At 44.7% G+C, this 18,873-nt stretch overlaps 1 protein-coding gene across 1 annotated transcript in view; it reads right to left on the bottom strand.

Annotated features, from left to right (window-relative positions):
* Nucleotides 1-18,873, bottom strand: part of IL12RB2 (interleukin 12 receptor subunit beta 2) — a 109,271-nt gene that overhangs the window by 46,797 nt on the left and 43,601 nt on the right. The window contains exon 8 of the mRNA XM_060205098.1: nucleotides 17,028-17,107. Coding sequence (XP_060061081.1) covers nucleotides 17,028-17,107 — 80 coding nt within the window. The remainder of the gene's footprint in view (nucleotides 1-17,027; nucleotides 17,108-18,873) is intronic.

The following is an 18,873-nucleotide window of genomic DNA, read 5'->3' as shown; positions in this document are numbered from 1 at the left end:
GCTGTGGTCTCTCTCTCTCTCTCTTTTTGTCTTTTTACCAGAGCACTGCTCAGCTCTGGCTTATGGTGGTGTAGGAGATTGAACCTGACACATTAGAGCCTCAGGCATGAGAATCTCTTTGCACAACCATTATACTCTCTAGACCCTCCCTATCTTCTTATTTTAATTTTTGTTTATTCATTTATTGGATACAGAGAGAGACTGAGGAAGCAGGGGAAGAGACGGTGTGACAGAAAGACACCTGCTGCTTTCTCCTTGCAGGTGGGGGCCAGAGGCTGGGCTTGAACCCTGGTCCTTGTGCATAGTGGTGTGTGCACTCAACCAGGTGCACCACCACCTGGCTGCTCTTCCTCTATTTCTCTGTCTCTTTCTTTCTATCTGAACAATTCAACACGGGGACGGTAGCAACAACAGAAAGAGCTTAACGTTTGTGAAGCACAGGCTTGTTGGAGACTCCGGTGAGCCACGGGGAGAGAGATAGATAGGTAGATAGGACAGATGCTAAAACACTTGACGACGTTATTTCTCTTTGTTCCTCTAACATAAAGATTATTATCATCCTAACTTTTCCTGTCATCCTCCTATGACTCATAGTTGGGAGAGTCAAGCCAGCTTGACATCTTAGCCCATAGTTCTCTACGGAAGCGTCACAGTGCCATACACCTTATTAAGGACAGACACTTCATATCTTTAAGACTGGGGACCTTCATGACAGAACTCATGACTTCAGCAACCTCAGCCCAAAGTGAAAAGAAAAGATAACTCAAAACCCCAGCCACCATCAGGATATTCTGAACACCTCTAGACGTATATGTTCTGTCCGGGAATCTCTCTCTCTATATATATGTGTGTGTTGTGTGTGTGTGTGTGTGTGTGTGTGTGTGTTATTGGACAGGACAGAGAGAAATTGAGAGAGGAGGGAGATATAGAGAGGGAGAGAGAAGGAGAGACACCTGCAGACTCACTGCACTGCTTTTGAGGCACCTCCCGCCCCGGCAGGTGGGGAGCCGGGGCTTGAACCCGGATCCTTGTACAGATCCTTACACTTAGTGCTGTGTGCGTTTATTGTCATCTCACCTGTCGATCCTCAGTGATGAGCACAGTGCTTGCCTCCTCACCCTGACTTAGCAAACACTTTCCAGGAGTGTCTTGTTAATAATCTTCATGACAATCTCATGTGGTATTTGCCATTAATATCTGCATTTAACTTATGAGGAACTTTCCACTACAAAACCTTATTCACTTAATTAACTAGTTAATTACTGGACAGAGACAGAGGAATTGAGAGTGGAGGGGGAAATAAAGGGAGGGAGGGAAGGAAGGAGAGAAAGAGAGAGACATCTGCAGCCCTGCTTCACCATTTGTGAAGCTTTCCCCTTGCAGGTAGGAACCAGGGGCTTGAACCCGGGTCCTTGAGCACTGTTGTGTGTTCACCTAAGTGTGCCACTGCTTGGCCCCTTTAAAAGTTTTATTTGTCTATTTATTTCTTATTGGATAGAGATAGAGAGAAATTGAGAGAGGAAGGGGAGATAGAGGGGAGAGAGACCGAGAGACAAGGTTAATTCCTTTACTCAATGCCACAGAGTCCTTCAGTGGTGAAGATGGAGCCTGAGCCCAGGCCCCCCCAGCCTTGACTGCAGTCAGGCTAACACTCTGTGGCTGTCCCCTGTGTGTTTTGCTACGCTGACTTCTTTGGGAGAAGAAGTACCCCATGAAAGTTTCCTTGGCATGACATTTGCTATTCTTGTTTTGCAGCTAGAAAAAGAATAGAAAACCTTTCAGAGAGTAGCCCTTCTATCTACTTTCTGTCATCGGTTAATTCTTTGCACCCAACCTTCTTATCTTTGTCTCTCGCCACATTCTGCTCTCCAACTGAAATTCCCAGCTGTGCTGTTGGTATGATGTGTGGCTGATTGGGAGAGGAGAGCAACAAGTTCTTTCTGCACAGGTCTCCAGAAATGTCGTGGCAGTCTATGGTGGAATAAGAGTCGGGAATGAGGAGGACACAGAGTTGAATAACTCGGCCAAACCACAGTTGCCAACCGGCTGCTTTAGTGTTGAAATTTTATGACTGAGAGGTATTGCCTCTTCTCGTGATACAAGGGCCCGAGGTTCATAGTGGCCAGTCTTCCTTGGGGATCGACAATAAACTTCTGTCCTGTATCGGTGACGAAGAGTTTCTATTTTCACTTCATTGCTTTCCTATGAGGAGGCCAGCAAATTCACCCCCTCAGTGCAGTGTGATATGCATTGCAAAACTCTTCCCTGACTGAGAGAAACACAGAAAGGGAGAGAGAGAGACAGATGCAGCACACATGCCAAAGGGGCTACCTCACAACAGAGTGTCTGCAGGGCCTGTGAGGCCAACCTGTGCTGCAGATTGCCGTGTGTGGCTTGGTGTCTGTCTTCAGGCCTTCTGTGGTGTGAGGGTAGCAGTTCATCAAAATGGATTATTTCATTTAACAAGTGAGCGAGGAGCACCAACTCTTCCCCACTCCACGTTTAGAATCAAGAGTTTGCCTAACTCTCCGCTGACTAGCCTTATAAGTTTCACTGTGTATTATGAGAGGAGCCAGTCACACTGCAAAGCTGTGGGTCCCTTAAGTGTGGTCGAGTTTGAAATGAGAGGTGGTGCGTGTGCATATGCGTGTGTGTGTGTGTGCGTGCAGGGGTGAGGGGAGCTCTATAGCCACTAGCCTACACTGGCACCAGGCTCCTTTCTTTCTTTCTCCCTTTCTTTCTTTCTTTCTTTCTTTCTTTCAAAGTCCTGTGCCGCTGTCCTCTCAGCGACAACCACCTTAGTTCTCATGAAGTCTTAGAGACAGTTTGTTTACTTTGGATTTTTTTCTTCCCTAAGTTCATGAAACACACCAGTTTTCAAAGACTGAGTGGGGAAAAAAGTTTAAAAGTCCAGTAACTAACTCTCTCTCTGTGTATGTGTGTGTGTGTGTGTGTGTGTACCACTTGATTCCACTGCTTCCAGCAGATACTTTTTTGAAATGAATCTTTTTTTTATATTTATTTATTCCTTTTTGTTGCCTTTGTTGTTTTTATTGTTGTTGTAGTTATTATTGTTGTTGTAGTTATTATTGTTGTTATTATTATTGAATAGGACACAGAGAAGTGGAAAGAGGAGGGGAAGACAGAGAGGGGGAGAGAAAGACAGACACCTGCAGACCTGCTTCACCGCCTGTGAAGCGACTCCCCTGCAGGTGGGGAGCCGGGGGCTCGAACCAGGATCCTTATGCCAGTCCTTGCGCCACCTGCACTCAACCCGCTGCGCTACTGCCTGACTCCCTAGCAGACACTTGTTTAAAACTTAGGTTTGAGAAGGAAACAGAGAAGGGGCCAGGTGGTAGCACACCTGTAGAGCACACACATTTCAGTGCACAAGGACCCAGGTTCAAGCTCCCGGTCCCCACCTATAGGAGGAAAGCTTTACGCTGGTGAAGCAGGGCTGCAGGTCTCTCTCTCTCTCCTTTCTCAATTTCTCTCTGTCTCTATCTGATAATAAGTAAACAAATAAAGTAAAAAAAGAGAGAAACAGAGAGAGAAGAGATACCACAGCCCTCGCAATGCACAGTGTCTGTCTGTGTGTTGCCCACAGTTCGAAGCCCAGGCCTCAGACGTGGTGAAGTGTGCGTCTACCAGGCCAGCTCTCTCCCAGCAGCTAGATGATTTTTGTTTTTTAAATCAAGCGCAAGCTGAAATCATAATATTCCAGGTACGTGGGAGTCGGGCTGTAGCACAGCGGGTTAAGCGCAGGTGGCGCAAAGCACAAGAACCGGCATAAGGATTCCGGTTCGAACCCCGGCTCCCCACCTGCAGGGGAGTCGCTTCACAGGCGGTGAAGCAGGTCTGCAGGTGTCTGTCTTTCTCTCCTCCTATCTTCCCCTCCTCTCTCCGTTTCTCTCTGTCCTATCCAACAACGACAACAACAATAATAACTACAACAATAAAACAACAAGGGCAACAAAGGGAATAAATAAATAAAATAAATATAAAAAATATATTCCAGGTACGTCTGTATGAAATCAAGTCACTGAAATTAATCGCAACTGTTTTATTTTTAAAATGTGACTGTGAAATTCTTTTTTTTCTTTTTCTTTTTTTTTTTGAGTGAACCGGATTCCCCACCTCACCCCAACTCCAATATCACTTCACTGAGGAAATGCTGATTCACAAGACTTTCTGTTGTCACAAAGGTGCTTTTCCCGAGATAGGTCTCAGTGCATTTCACCGTCAGCCAAACCACCATATCAGCCCACCACAGGGGCTGGGGGCCCCAGACGCCCTTAGTGCTTCTCCCGTCCCATCTGAGTCCCTGAGTCTGTGCTCTGAGGCTAGAGTCCACTGGGGACTCACCCTGTACTGACCTCTGCTCTGCCTCTTTTTTCTCTTTTCCTTCCTTCCTTCCTTCCTTCCTTCCTTCCTTCCTTCCTTCCTTCCTTTCTCTCCATCTTTCTCTCTTTTTTTAAATACTTATTTATTTTCACTTTTGTTGTCCTTGTTGTTTTATTGTTGTAGTTATTATTGAGGTCATCATTGTTGGATAGGACAGAGAGAAATGGAGAGAGGAGGGGAAGACAGAGAGGGGGAGAGAAACCCAGACACTTATAGACCTGCTTCACCAGTTGTGAAGTGACTCCCCTGCAGGTGGGGTGCCGGGGATTTGAACTGGGATCCTTACGCCGGTCCTTGTGCTTTGTGCCACATGCGCTTAACCTGCTGTGCTACCACCTGACTCCTTCTCTCCATCTTTCTTTTTCTTTCTCCAGCTCTCTCTCTCTCCAACTCTCTTTCTTTTCCCTCAGGGTTTTCACTGGGGCTCAGTACCACCATTATGAGTCTACTACTCCTGGTGGTCATTTTTTCCCATTTTGTTGGATAAAACAGAGAGAAATGGAGAGAGGAGGGGAAGACAGAGAGGGAGAGAGAAAAAGAGACACCTGCAGACCTGCTTCACCACTTTCAAAGCAATCCCCCAGCAGGTGGGGAGCTGGGGACTTGAACGCAGATCCTTGCTCAGGCCCTTGCTCTTACTACTATGTGCGCTTAACTGGGTGCACCACACTGTGCAGCCCATCTGTGTCTGAAAAGCGACCCACGTGGCTTACTTTTGTGGCTTGTAGTATTGTCCTATGCAAAGCACGTTACTGACTTGAACCTTTACGTGCTGACTCCATAGTCCCAGGGGCCATCTGCCAAATGCCTTTCTAGCCTTGTCCTGGCTACTTTATTCTTCTGGGGTCAGCTCCAGCGTTACCTCCCAGGAGGTCCTCTCTCACTTCTCATTCTGCTCTGCTGGGGGAGCCTGACCATCATCCCTCCATGAATCGTGAACTCAATTCCCGAGTGCCTGCAGCAGCCTGACTCCTCCTGAATGAGGACTGAATTTGCCTTGCCTATATCCATGACCTTGACACACAGCGTCTTGAGCTAAAGGTTGATAGCAGGAGATGGAGCTCTTGGGGGTGACTGAGTTATGAAGGTGGGACCCCTCATGGGTGGGATGGGTCTTCTTAGAGAACACCAGAGAGCTCCCTAGCCCCTTCTGCCATGTGTACATACAGTGAGAAACCTTTTTTTCTTTTCCTTCCTTCCTTCCTTCCTTCCTTCCTTCCTTCCTTCCTTTTTTCTCTATTTCTTTTTTTAATAAGGAGAACACTTAAAATTTTTTTTATATTTATTTATTTTCTCTTTTGTTGCCCTTGTTGTTTTATTGTTGTTGTAGTTATTGATGTCATCATTGTTAGATAGGACAGAGAGAAATGGAGAGAGGAGGGGAGACAGAGAGGGGGGAGAGAAAGACAGACACCTGCAGACCTGCTTCACCGCCTGTGAAGCGACTCCCCTGCAGGTGGGGAGCCGGGGGTTAGAACCGGGATCCTTATGCCGGTCCTTGAGCTTTGCGCCACGTGCGCTTAACCCGCTGTGCTACCACCTGACTCCTTTCTTTTTTTAAAAAAGATTTTTATTTATTTATTAATGAGAAAGGTAAGAGGAGAGAAAGAAAGGACCAGACATCACTCTGGTACATGTGCTTCCAGGAACTGAACTTGGGACTTCATGCTTGAGAATCCAATGCTTTATCCACTGCACCACCTCCTGGACCACTTTTAATTTTTTTTTTTTGCTCCCCCCCGCCCCCGCCACCATTGCTCTGGTTTTATGGTGGTGCTGGAGATTGAATTTGGGAGCTTGGTACCTCAGCATGAAAGTCTTTTTTTGCATAACCATTATGATATCTTCCCAGCCCCAGTGAGAAGCCTCTGACACACAGGTCCACGGCGCCCCCAGCTGTGACTCTGACTTTAGATTGCCAACCTCTAGAATTGTAAGACATTAATTTTCCGGGGGTCAGGCAGTGGCACACCTGGTTAAGCACACACATTACAGTGAGCAAGGACCTGGGTTCAATCCTCTGGTCCCCACCTGCAGGTGGAAAGCTTCACGAGTGGTGAAGCAGGTCTGCAGGTGTCTCTCTGTCTCTTTTCTTCTTTATCTCTCCTTCCCCTTTCAATTTCTCTCTGCCTCTAGCCAATTAAAAAAATGGATTTCCATTGTTCTTAGTCACATGGTCTACAATACCTTGTTGTAGCAGCCAGAATGGGCTCAGACTCACACATGTGTGTACCACTCAACCACACGGGCTCACATCAGAGGGGCTCAGACTCACACATGTGTGTACCTCTCATACACCCATGCTCACATCAGGGGGATCAGACTCACACATGTGTGTACCTCTCATACACACACGCTCACATCAGGGGGATCAGACTCACACATGTGTGTACCTCTCAACCACATGGGCTCACATCAGGGGGCTCAGACTCACACATGTGTGTACCTCTCAAACATACGCACTCACATCAGGGGGCTCAGACTCACATATGTGTGTACCTCTCAAACACATGGGCTCACATCAGGGGGCTCAGACTCACACATGTGTGTACCTCTCATACACACATGCTCACATCAGGGGGATCAGACTCACACATGTGTGTACCTCTCAACCACACAGGCTCACATCAGGGGGCTCAGACTCACACATGTGTGTACCTCTCAAACACACAGGCTCACATCAGGGGGCTCAGACTCACATATGTGTGTACCTCTCATACACACACGCTCACATCAGGGGGATCAGACTCACACATGTGTGTACCTCTCAACCACACAGGCTCACATCAGGGGGATCAGACTCACACATGTGTGTACCTCTCAACCACACAGGCTCACATCAGGGGGCTCAGACTCACACATGTGTGTACCTCTCAAACACACGGGCTCACATCAGGGGGATCAGACTCACACATGTGTGTACTTCTCATACACATGCGCTCATATCAGGGGGCTCAGACTCATGTATGTGTGTACCTCTCATACACACATCTTCAGCACATGCTGAAGTGCCTTGCTGTGGAGTCTCACACCTCCTTCCCACCCCCATCTACATGCACAGCACCTAGGCGCTCACATTACTCCTATACATGCTGGCCAGTACACAGTCTGACACTGAGTGTGAGGAGGTCCTTACACTCTCTCTCACACACACAGCTTCCCTCATGGGGGGCTGCTACCCATTCAGTCATTCTCCTTGTGTGTAAACATCCTGCCAAAGTGAAAGGGCATTTCACATCTCCCTGTCCCCTCCACCCCCCACGGCTGTGAGAGAAATATGTTCGCACTTTGTCCACAGGCTAATGGGGTTTTACTTGGGTCTTCCTTGGGCGTCAAGATCTGAAATTCCCCTCTGCAAGGTGGTTCCTCATATTGAGTTTCCTAGTATTGATCAAAGTTTAAACAAAACAAAACCCAACTCACCACATGCTCGTCTGTTTCCTTCCCCCAGTGAGGTCTGACTTGGGCCCTGCTATAGTGGTTCTTTCTGGTCTGGCATTTAGATGAGCGAGTTGTCGTGTCAGGGAACCACCCTGTAAAGTTCACAAGTCGGGGGCGGGGCCTGGTGGTCACACACTTGTTGAGTGAACACATTAACATGCTTAAGGTTCCGGTTGGAGCCCCCACTTCCATACCCTCAGGGGGGAACACTTCATGAGTGGAAAAGCAGGTCTTTCTTTCTCTCTCTCTCTCTCCTCTTGATTCCCCTTTGTTCTATCTAAGAAAATAGAAGGAAGAAAAAAATAATAATATAAAAGGAAAAGTGGCCACTGGGAGCAGTGGATCCACAGTGCTGGCACCGAGCCCCAGTGATAATCCTGGTAGCAAAAAAAAAAACAGAAGGGTAGTAACTTCCACCTAGGAAGGGTCCCAGCAGCAGGCACTCTGTTATCCAGAATGCTCTCGTGGAAGTCATGTCACCTCTCTTACACCTCTATTTCTGTGTTTATAAAATCAGTCATAAGACCTCATGCTGGCTAACTTCCTGTTGGTGGGGCTGAGCCCTGTCACACCCAGTTGAGCATATGCATTAACATGCACAAGGATCCAGGTTTGAATTCTAGCTCCTCAACTCTAAGGGGGAAAAGCTTCACAAGTGGTGAAAACAGGGCTGCAGGTGCCTTTCAGTGATTGGTGAATTATAACCACTGACGTGAGTGCGATGTCTCTGAGAGGAAGGATAGATTAGAAGAGATTTATAGTCCATGACCATGGAGTAACAGCGACCAGATCATACAGCAGATATCTACAACTACCGAACTTAACAAAATTCACCAATTACAGCTGAGACATCTGCAGAAACACTACAGCCGCAGGTGGGTGCTTGCGTCTGTGGTTGGGGTGAGAAGGGGTGTGGGACTGAAAACACACAGAGAGAATTTAGAGCTCCAGGGGGCTATGGTACCATTCCCCTCATCTCACAGCAGTGGTCAATGTAACACACTAGCAATGAGTGAAAGGAACTTATGACCATTAATCTATAACCTCAGGGGTGTTAAACCGCTGAATTACAGGCGAATACACATCAACAAAAGCAGGGAGCATTTGTGACCAAAAGAAATCCAGTCTGTCACCAAAGTGGAAAAGTAATTTGTGCCCAAAACCTAGATATAGACAAGGTCCCCTGAGATAGAGCATATGTTCACACGTATCCATAAACTAGGGCAAAATATATACCTGAGCAAAAGTACACAATAGTCTGCAGGGAATACCCCCCAACACTTCATCTGCACTATTCCAGCCTTTAGGTCCATGATTGGTCAACAATTTGTTTGGCTTTGTATGTTAACTCTCTTTTCAGCCACCAGGTTTCAGATGCCAGCATGATGCTGACCAGACTTCCCTTGATTGATGACCCCACCAATGTGCTCTGGAGCTCTGCTTCTCCAGAGCCCCACCCTACTAGGGAAAGAGAGAGGCAGACTGGGAGTATGGACTGACCAGTCAATGCCCATGTTCAGTGGGGAAGCAATTATAGAAGCCAGACCTTCCACCTTCTGCAACCCACAATGACCCTGGGTCCATGCCCCCAGAGGGATAAAGAATAGGAAAGCTACCATGGGAGGGGATGGCATATAGAGATCTGGTGGTGGGAATTGTGTGGAGTTGTACCCCTCTTATCCTACGGTTTTGTAATGTTTCCTTTTTTAAATAAATAAAAAAAGCAATTTGTGGCAGGTGGCAGCAGTTTAAACGGTAAAATGAGCCAGCCCAACTTCTATGAACATAGCTGCAGTCCAGCAGAGAACCTCTGAGGCTTGACTTCAGATTGAAATGATACAGAGAAATCATATACATGTATCACACAGAGCACAAATCAAGGAAAAAAAAAAACACCCTAGCCCCAGCTGGCACCCCTCTGTCACACAATGTATAAACAAAGCAAAGCCCAGAGACCACAGCAGTAGCGCCACCTGATGGCCAATAATAATCAGCACAATAAATGCATAAGTAGAAATAGTGCAGAAACAAAGTACCAAACATGCCAAACCAGACAGAAATGAAACAGAAGAACTCCAAGAAAATACAGACATAGAGGGACTATCAGAGAAAGACTACAGAAAACTCCAAGAATCTAAGCATAGTGTGGAGAAGTATATTTGAAAGTTGAAAGAATATTTCACTGAGGAGTTAGGAAACACAAAAGAAGAGCTTTGAATAAAGTACTCTAAGAAACTAGAAAACGTGAAGGAAGAATTTCAATCAGAGTTCTCTAAGAAATTAAAAACATGAAAGAAGAACTTCAATCAGAGTTCACTAAGCAGTTAGTAAGCATGAAAGGAAACTTCAAGCAGAATTTCAGGGAGTGAAAGACAGTTTGAGTGCAGTATAAGCTCAGGTAGAAGGCTTAGGAAGTAGACTCATTCATGCAGAAGAAAGAATATCTAATCTACAAGATACAATTAGACCACTCTTTCAATTTGAAGATGAGGGAATTCAAATGGGGAAGGATGAAGTTAAATGACCATTTTTTGTATTTTAAAAAAATATTTATTTATTCCCTTTTGTTGCCCCTTTTTATTCTTGTAATTATTATTGATGTTGTTGTTGTTGGATAGGACAGAGAAATTGAGAGAAGAGGGGAAGGCAAGGGGGGAGAAAGATAGACACCTGCAGACCTGCTTCACCACCTGCAAAGCGACTTCCCTGCAGGTGGGTAGCTGGGGGGCTCCAACTGGGATTCTTATAGCGGTCCTTGTGCTTCGTGCCATGTGTGCTTAACCTGCTGTGCTACCATCTGACTCCCTACATGATCATTTTTTGCAGATGATATGTTATTATACCTAGAGGACCATAGAAACTACCAAAAACCCTACTGGAAATTATTAATAAATCAAGTAAAGTATCAGATTACAAAATCAATACCCACAAATTTGTGACATTCTTCTACACAAAAGATAGGCCAGAGGAAAGAGAACTCATGGAAGCAATCTCTTTTATTTATTTATTTTAGTTTCTTTTTTATTTTTATCTTATTATTTAATATTTATTTATTTTTCCCTTTTGTTACCCTTGTTTTTTATTGTTGTTGTTATGGATGTCATCATTGTTGGATAGGACAGAGAGAAATGGAGAGAGGAGGGGAAGACAGAGAGGGGGAGAGAAAGACAGACACCTGCAGACCTGCTTCACTGCTTGTGAAGTGACTACCTTGCAAGTGGGGAGCCAGGGGCTTGAACCGGGATACTTATGCCAGTCCTTGTGCTTCGCACCATGCGCACTTAACCCACTGTGCTACTCCCCTTTTTTTATTTTTATATGACAGAATTACATGTCCACAGGGGTTTAAATCTACACCATTTCCACCACCTGAGTTCTGAATCTTCAGTCTCCCCACTGCAATCCACCACAGTTCCCCTAAGGTTGTAGACATGGGCCAACCATCATCTCTACAACTATCTGTCCACATTTATACATAGTTCCCCCCTTTTTCTGATTCAATTCTCTCTTCCCATCCAAGCCACTCATAAAAACATAACTACCTCCATATATTCCTCTCCTTTTCCTCCTCTCTTTCTGGGTGAAGCAATCCCACCAAAAGATAAAATACCTAGAAGTAAATCTAACAAAGGGCATGAAGAACCTTTTCAATGAAAAACTTTAAGACACTATTCATAGAAATAGAGGATGACACAAAGAAATGGAAGAACATTCTCTGTTCATGGACGAAGAATAAAAATCATTAAAATGGCAATCCTGCCAAAAGCAATGTATAGATTCAATGCAATTCCCATTAAAATCTCAATGACATCTTTCAAGAAAATTGAACAACTTATCCAAAAATCCATGTGGAACTTTTATAAAAAACCACGAATAGCAAAAACACTCACGAGGAAAAAAAATTAATGGAGGCATCATTATGCCTGACTTAAGATTATTCTACAAAGCAGTAGTAGTTTAAAAAGTGTGTCATGGGGAGTTGGGTGATAGCGCAGCAGGTTAAGTGCATGTGGTGCAAAGCACAAGGACTGGCATAAGGATCCCGGTTCGAGCCCCCGGCTCCTCACCTGCAGGGGGGTCACTTCACAGGTGGTGAAGCAGGTCTGCAGGTGTCTGTCTTTCTCTCCCCCTCTCTGTCTTCCCCTCCTCTCTCCATTTCTCTCTGTCCTATCCAACAACGACGACATCAATAACAACAATAAAAAACAACAACAAGGGCAACAAAAGGTAAAATAAATATTAAGTAATAAAATAAAAAAGAAGCTAAAATAAATAAATAAAAGAGATTGCTTCCTTGAGTTCCCTTTCTTCTAGCCTATCTTTCGTGTAGAGGAACGTCACAATAACATCAATAACAACAGCAGTAATAATAAAAAACCAAGAGGGGCAGCAAAAGGGAAAATAAATAAATATAAATTTTTTTTTTAAAAAGTATGTCATGAAAATGGGCATAAGGTCCAATGGAATAGAATACAGAGCCCAAAACTAAATCCACACATGTGTGGGCATCTTCTATATGACAAAGGGGCCAAAATTGCCCAGTGGGGAAAAGGAGGTCTCTTAACTCCAATTCATTGAGGACCTCGAGAGAGATGAGGACAAAGGGAGGGACATTTGGAAGTAGTAATAGGTGTAAGTGGGACTTGGAAGGGAAGAGAGGGCAGGACCATGGGGTAAAATGGGAATATATATAAATCTAGACAGATTGTTATAGCAATAGCGGTCAACCCATATCTGCAACCTTGGCAGAACTCCTGTAGTTTCCAAAGGAGAAACTGGGGACACAGAACTCTGGTGGTGGGAACGGAGCAGAATTATACCCTTGTTATCTCATAATTTTGTAAATCAATATTAAGTCACTAATAAAAGAAGAATTTCAGTCCTCTGAAATCCCAAGAACCTATTGCCAAATCTGAGCATTCAGTACTAGTGACAAAACCAAACTGAGCAGCAAGGAACCTGCATTTCTAAGTTTTTTAAGCACTACCCGTGGCTAACGAATATCTATTTATTTTTAAATTTTACAAGTGTTTTTAAAGCTATTTATGAAGAAGAGACAAAGAGGAGGAGATGGGGGAAAGAGAGAGAAGGGAGAACTGCTTAACTCTGGCTTACTACGGTGGTGGTGTTTGAACCTGGGGTTTCTGGGGCCTCAGGCACTCAATTCATGCGCTTTATCAAGTTGCTCTGAGTCCTTGGCTCCAAATATTTTCTTTGACTTTGTTCCGATACTAGTGTAAATGGACCACGGCACTGGGGCAGTTGCTTTCACCATTACAGTGTAAAAATTCATGAGGTTGTATCGTTTAGCATGTTTGTATGCTTCTAAATTCTGCTTATAAGACCTTCTGTTTTGATCATCACATTAGGTTCATTTGTATTACTTACTATGTGGTCTATTTACATAATCACTGTGTTACCTGGGTCCCGCCCTGCCTGCAGGGTGTTGGTTTAATCCCCACTGGTGAGATGGAAACTTTCTATGTTCTGTTCACGCTCTTTTGTTGCTCCGCCCCCTCTCCTAGTCATTTCCTTTCCCCTTGCCACTTCCGGTGAAGAGATGCATAAAAGGTGATGTATCTGATTAATAAATGAGATACTGCTTCCCAGCTCAGCCATGAGTCCCTGGTCGTCTGTCTCTCGCCCACGAAGCTAGACTGGCAAATGGCGCCCTGAACAGGGACTGCCCAACCAACGTGGGACCTAACCTGCCCATCCGCCAGAGAAGTAAACTTGGCTACCCATCTGCCATGGTTTGCCTTTCTACTTATGAAGAGGTTTCCCAAAGCCTCTACTCTTTCTTCATGAGACAGTTTCTCTGTCTCTGGAACATTTTGCTCTGGGCCACACTTGTGTGTGTGTATGTGTGTGTGCCCCAAGTCTACATGTGTGTTTTCTCATGCACTGAGCCCTGTATGGGAATAGCATGTCAGTTTGGATCATTGCAATCTTCACTTTTAAGAAATGAGCTTGGGAGTCGGGCGGTAGCACAGCGGGTTAAAGCGCAGGTGGTGCAAAGCGCAAGGACCAGAATAAGGATCCAGGTTCAAGCCCCCGGGTCCCCACCTGCAGGGGAGTCGCTTCACAGGTGGTGAAGCAGATCTGCAGGTGTCTATCTTTCTCTCCCCCTCTCTGTTTTCCCCTCCTCTCTCCATTTCTCTCTGTTCTATCCAACAACAACGACATCAGTAACAACAACAATAACAACTACAACAATGAAAAACAACAAGGGCAGCAAAAGGGAAAATAAATAAATATAAAAAAAGTTAAAAAAAAAAAAAAAAAGAAATGAGCTTTCTCTTTTTTTCCCTTTTTCCCTCTCGCACGCATGTCTGGTGGTGGAGACTACTATAAACAGCCTCCGAGGAGTCAGAACCAAACTCTTCACTCTAACTCTGCAGTTTAGATATACTTTAAAATAAAGCTATATGGGGGCCAGGCAGTAGCGCACCTGGTTAAGCACACATGGTATGAAGCACAAGGGCCAGTGCAAGAACCCTGGTTTGAGCCCCCAGCCCCCCACCCGCAGAAGGGTTGCTTCTCTATGCTTCGCAAGCAGTGAAGCAGGTCTGCAGGTGTCTATCTTTCTCTCTCTCCCCCTCTCTGTCTTCCTCTCCTCTCTCCATTTCTCTCTGTCCTACCCAACAACAACAACAGCCAGAGCAACAGCAATAATAATGGCAGCAACAACAACAATGGAAAAAAAGATGGCCGCCAGGGGCAGTGGAGTCACAGAGCAGGCACCAAGCCTCAGCAGTGAGCCTGGAGGTAACAAATAAAACACTAGATTAATAAAGCTACACTTAATAAGTTGAGAGTTCTCAGGGCAAGACATTTAGACCAGTCAGCACTTGTGAATATTATAGAAGAATCTAGTTCAAGCCTTGGCTATTGACTATCATTTTTTCATTCTATTTATTTATTTACTTTTCATGAGAGAGAAAGAGACCAGAGCACTGCTGGGCTCTGGCTTACGGTGGTGCTGGAGACTGAACCAGGGACTTCAGAGCCTCAGACATGAAAGTCGTTTGTATAGCCATTATACTGTCTCCCCAGCCCAGCTACTGACTATCACAAGTAAGCAACTGAATAAAGACAAAGAAAGGAACCCTCACATAAAGATTCTTCCTCTCAAGAAGCCCTTAGTGATGATAGAAAAAGATACGCTGTTTCCATGGCATTTTATTCCCTTGTACTCAGTTGTACTGTGGAATTTCTCTCCGTGAGGATAATACTCCTTCCCGTGTCGCTAACAAGATTCTGTACATGTGCTGCTGGGGATTGCACTCAGGACCTCATGGCTGAAAGTCCAGTGCTTTATCCACTACGCCACCTCCCGGACCACCAGCTACAGAACACTTTCACTCCAATGCGGAATATAGAGAATTGAGTATACGAATGTGGAAAAAAAAAGGTCAGCCTGTTGTGATCTACGAGGGTAAGGATGGGGACACAAACCTTTGGTGATGGGAGTGGTGAAAAAAAAAAAAGACACGAGGTTAACACATTTATTCTTATTTCTAGGACCTAGCTGGGTGAAAAACAAATAAATAAACAAAGAAGGAACAATGATTAAATTAAATTACTCTCAGAAAACCTGCTCGGAGACTCCCAGAGGCATGGCCATACAGTAACCATGGACACACAGACAACAGATATAAACAACTATTTTGAATTTAAGAAAGCTCATCAAACTACAGCTGAGACATCAGAAGAAGCACTGTAGCCTTAGCCACCAAGTAATAGATGCCACGCAGATTCCATCCTGACCTCGCCGACCAGACGACCAACAAGTCCTGAAACCCCACTTCTCCAGAGCCCTACTCCCCACAAGGGAAAGATAGAAACAGGCTGGGGGCATGGATGGATCCACCTGCCCAAGTCCATGCCCAGTGGAGAAGCAATTACAGAAGCCAGAATCCCTTTCTTCTACAGCCTCCAAAAGAGTACTCTCACAGAGGGGAAGAAGTGTTAGGGGAAGATGGCCCCAATTGGGGCTCTGGGTCCCAATTCCACCGGTATCTAAAATTTTTGTCACCGGGAATCTTTGTTTTTATACCATCACTGAAATGGAAGCGAGTGTGAAAAATATCACGGGAAATCAGGCACGATTGAAGTTTCTGCTCGAGGGGGGTGGGAGCACAGAACTCTGGTTGTAGGAACAGTGTGGAATTATCTTATAATTTTGTAAATCACTAATGAAAATAAGAAAAGCAATGATCCATCAAACAAAGAAAGAAAATATGCCAACATTTCTACCATCATAGCTCTTCCATCTTTAATTTCTTAAAAGGTAGGTGGGTAAGTGGGGCTGGATGGTGGCACTCCTTGTAAAGCAAACATATTAGAAGTGCATAAGGACGGGAGTTGGGCTGTAGCGTGGAGGGTTAAGCACACGTGGCGCAAAGTGCAAGGATCCCAGTTTGAGGCCCCCCCCCCCCCCCCGCTCCCCACCTGCAGGGGAGTCACTTCACAGGCGGTGAAGCAGGTCTGCAGGTGTCTATCTTCCTCTCCCCTTCTCTGTCTTCCCCTCCTCTCTCCATTTCTCTCTGTCCTAGCCAACAACGACAACAATAATAACTGCAACAAAAGGGAATAAATAATATATTTTTTTTAAAAAAAGAAGTGCATAAGGACCTGGGTTCAAAGCCTCACTCCTCACCTGCAGGGGGAAAGCTTCCCTCACGAGTGGTGAAGTGAAGCAGCGCTGTATGTGTCTCTTTCTCTCGCCTTCTCTAGCTCCCCCTTTCCTATTGATTTCTCTCTCTGTCTCTATGCGATAAATACATACATACGCAAAGAAATACTTTTTAAAAAGTGGGTAAGTGAAGGGGCAGGTAACTTCAGGGCATGTTGCTGAAAAGAGAGAAGGGAGGTGGACAGAGAGGGACAAGAGTCAGAAAAGAAGCTGGGTCACAGTATTGTGGGGAGAGGAGAGAAGTCAAATATCATGAAAATATGACCGGGACAAGGAGATCTAACACAATCTCTGAAATCTCAGACTGAAGTCACATACTGAGAGGCATTTTCCTGTTCTTAAAAAGTGTAGTCCAAATATGTATGTAATTTCCCCTATATGTCAATTATATAAAAAGAAAAAAAAACCCAGCAAAACATAGAAGAACCAACAACCAAAACAAAACACAGTTCTCTCGAATTTTAAATTGACACTAAAAACTTACCCTCCAGAAAAGAGAAATCCTTTGTCTGTCGTAGTCAATGTGCTGTTTCTTGTACCAGACATCTAGCATTCCAGTGGGCTCTGTTTTGAGAGAGAGAAATAGGTAAACCCACACGGGCACAATATAGAACCGTCGCAAGGCAGTTTATTACTTAATAGATAGTTCTGGGAGGGAAGGTTTATAGGCACATATTCATTTTAGTTAGGCTTTGGTATTTCTCTTTTCCTTTTCTTTCTTCCTCCCTTCCCTTCTCTTTCTCTGTCTCTCTTTCTTTTTTGACTCATGTGTGAGACAGAGAGTTACCTGAAGAAGAGAGATAACAGAGAAGGACAAGTACCATTTTAGCACATGTGGCATTGGGAATGGACTCTCCAACCTCAGGCACGCAAGCCCTGCACTCTGCCAGCCGAGCTAGTTCTCCTTTATCTTTTTTTAAACAGTGACTATGAATACCTTAAGCCATAGAAATAAATTAAAAAAAAAAAAAAGGTCACCTTGCAAAATGAATTTTAGAAAGAGAGGATGAAATTAGATTTCTAATTTAGTTTTAAGATACATTAATAAAATAACTCAAACCTTGTTTATTTTTTTATTAGTGATTTACTAATGATTAACACGACTGTAACATAACAGGGGGTACAATTCCACACAGTTCCCACCATCAGAGTTCCATGTCCCAGTCCCTCCACTGGAAGCTTCCTTATTCTTTATTCCTCTGGGAGTAGGGAACAAAACTTTTTATGGTGTGTGTGTATGGGGGTGGCGGGGGGCGTCTGGCTTCTGTAATTGCTTCTCCACTGGACATGGATGTTGGCAGATGGATTCATACCCCCGGCCTGTTTCTATTTTTCCCTAGCGGCTCCAGGCTCTGGAAAGTTGAGACTTTGGGATACACGGATGAGACTCAAACCCTTTTTTAACTGACGGGCAGAAAAATTCTCACTAACAAGTAATGCCACAACTCCTAAGGAACACATCTTTTGGTTCCATAAAAGTACAAGGTAAAAATGAAATACTCTGTACTCTTTTCCATTCCTGAACATAAATATCTATATTTGGTTTCACTCTAATTAGATCATGATCTGCTTGAAGGGAAGGCCTCTATCATTTCTTTTAATATTCCTTACACCTAACACACCTAACTGCTTGGAATGTGGTGGGCTCTCAATAATTCTTTTCTAAATGATGGTTGAACAAGTCAGACAATATTGACTCCTCTATGCTGAAACACACTGCACTGATAGAAGAAATAAACTCTAATGTATCCGCTAGACAAGGGCAACGAACCCCTACTTAATTTTTTTAACATTTATTTTTATTTATTTTAAAGATTTTTTTCATCTGGTAATGAGAGAAGGAGGGGAGAAGGGAAGGGAAGAGAAGAAGAGAGGAGGGGAGGGGAGGGGAGGGGAGGGGAGGGGAGAGTAGAGGAGAGGAGAGGAGAAGAGGGGAGGGGAAAGGAAAGGAGAGGAGAGGAGAGGAGAAGAGGGGAGGGGAAAGGAGAGGAGAGGAGAGGAGAGGAGAGGAGGGGAGGGGAAAGGAGAGGAGAGGAGAGGAGAGGAGAAGAGGGGAGGGGAAAGGAGAGGAGAGGAGAGGAGAGGAGAGGAGAGGAGAGGAGAGGAGAGGAAGAGAAGCGGAGAAAATCAGAGCATCACCCTGGATCATGATGCCAGGGACCAAGCTTGGGACATGCTTGTTTGTTTGTTGTTGTTGTTGTTGTTGTGTGTGTACTAACAAAAAAGTCTTGGGGTCACTCTACCTAATTCTCAATGATTCAGAAAATTTTCAGAATGTCTTGTAAACATTTTTTATGTCTAAATCCTGCTACTGGTAGGAAGCGTAGAGG

Source organism: Erinaceus europaeus, chromosome 13 (assembly GCF_950295315.1).
Source record: "Erinaceus europaeus chromosome 13, mEriEur2.1, whole genome shotgun sequence".
NCBI lineage: Eukaryota > Metazoa > Chordata > Mammalia > Eulipotyphla > Erinaceidae > Erinaceus > Erinaceus europaeus.
The sequence above is the reverse complement of the archived record's forward strand: the minus strand, read 5'-3'. Positions and strand labels throughout refer to the sequence as shown.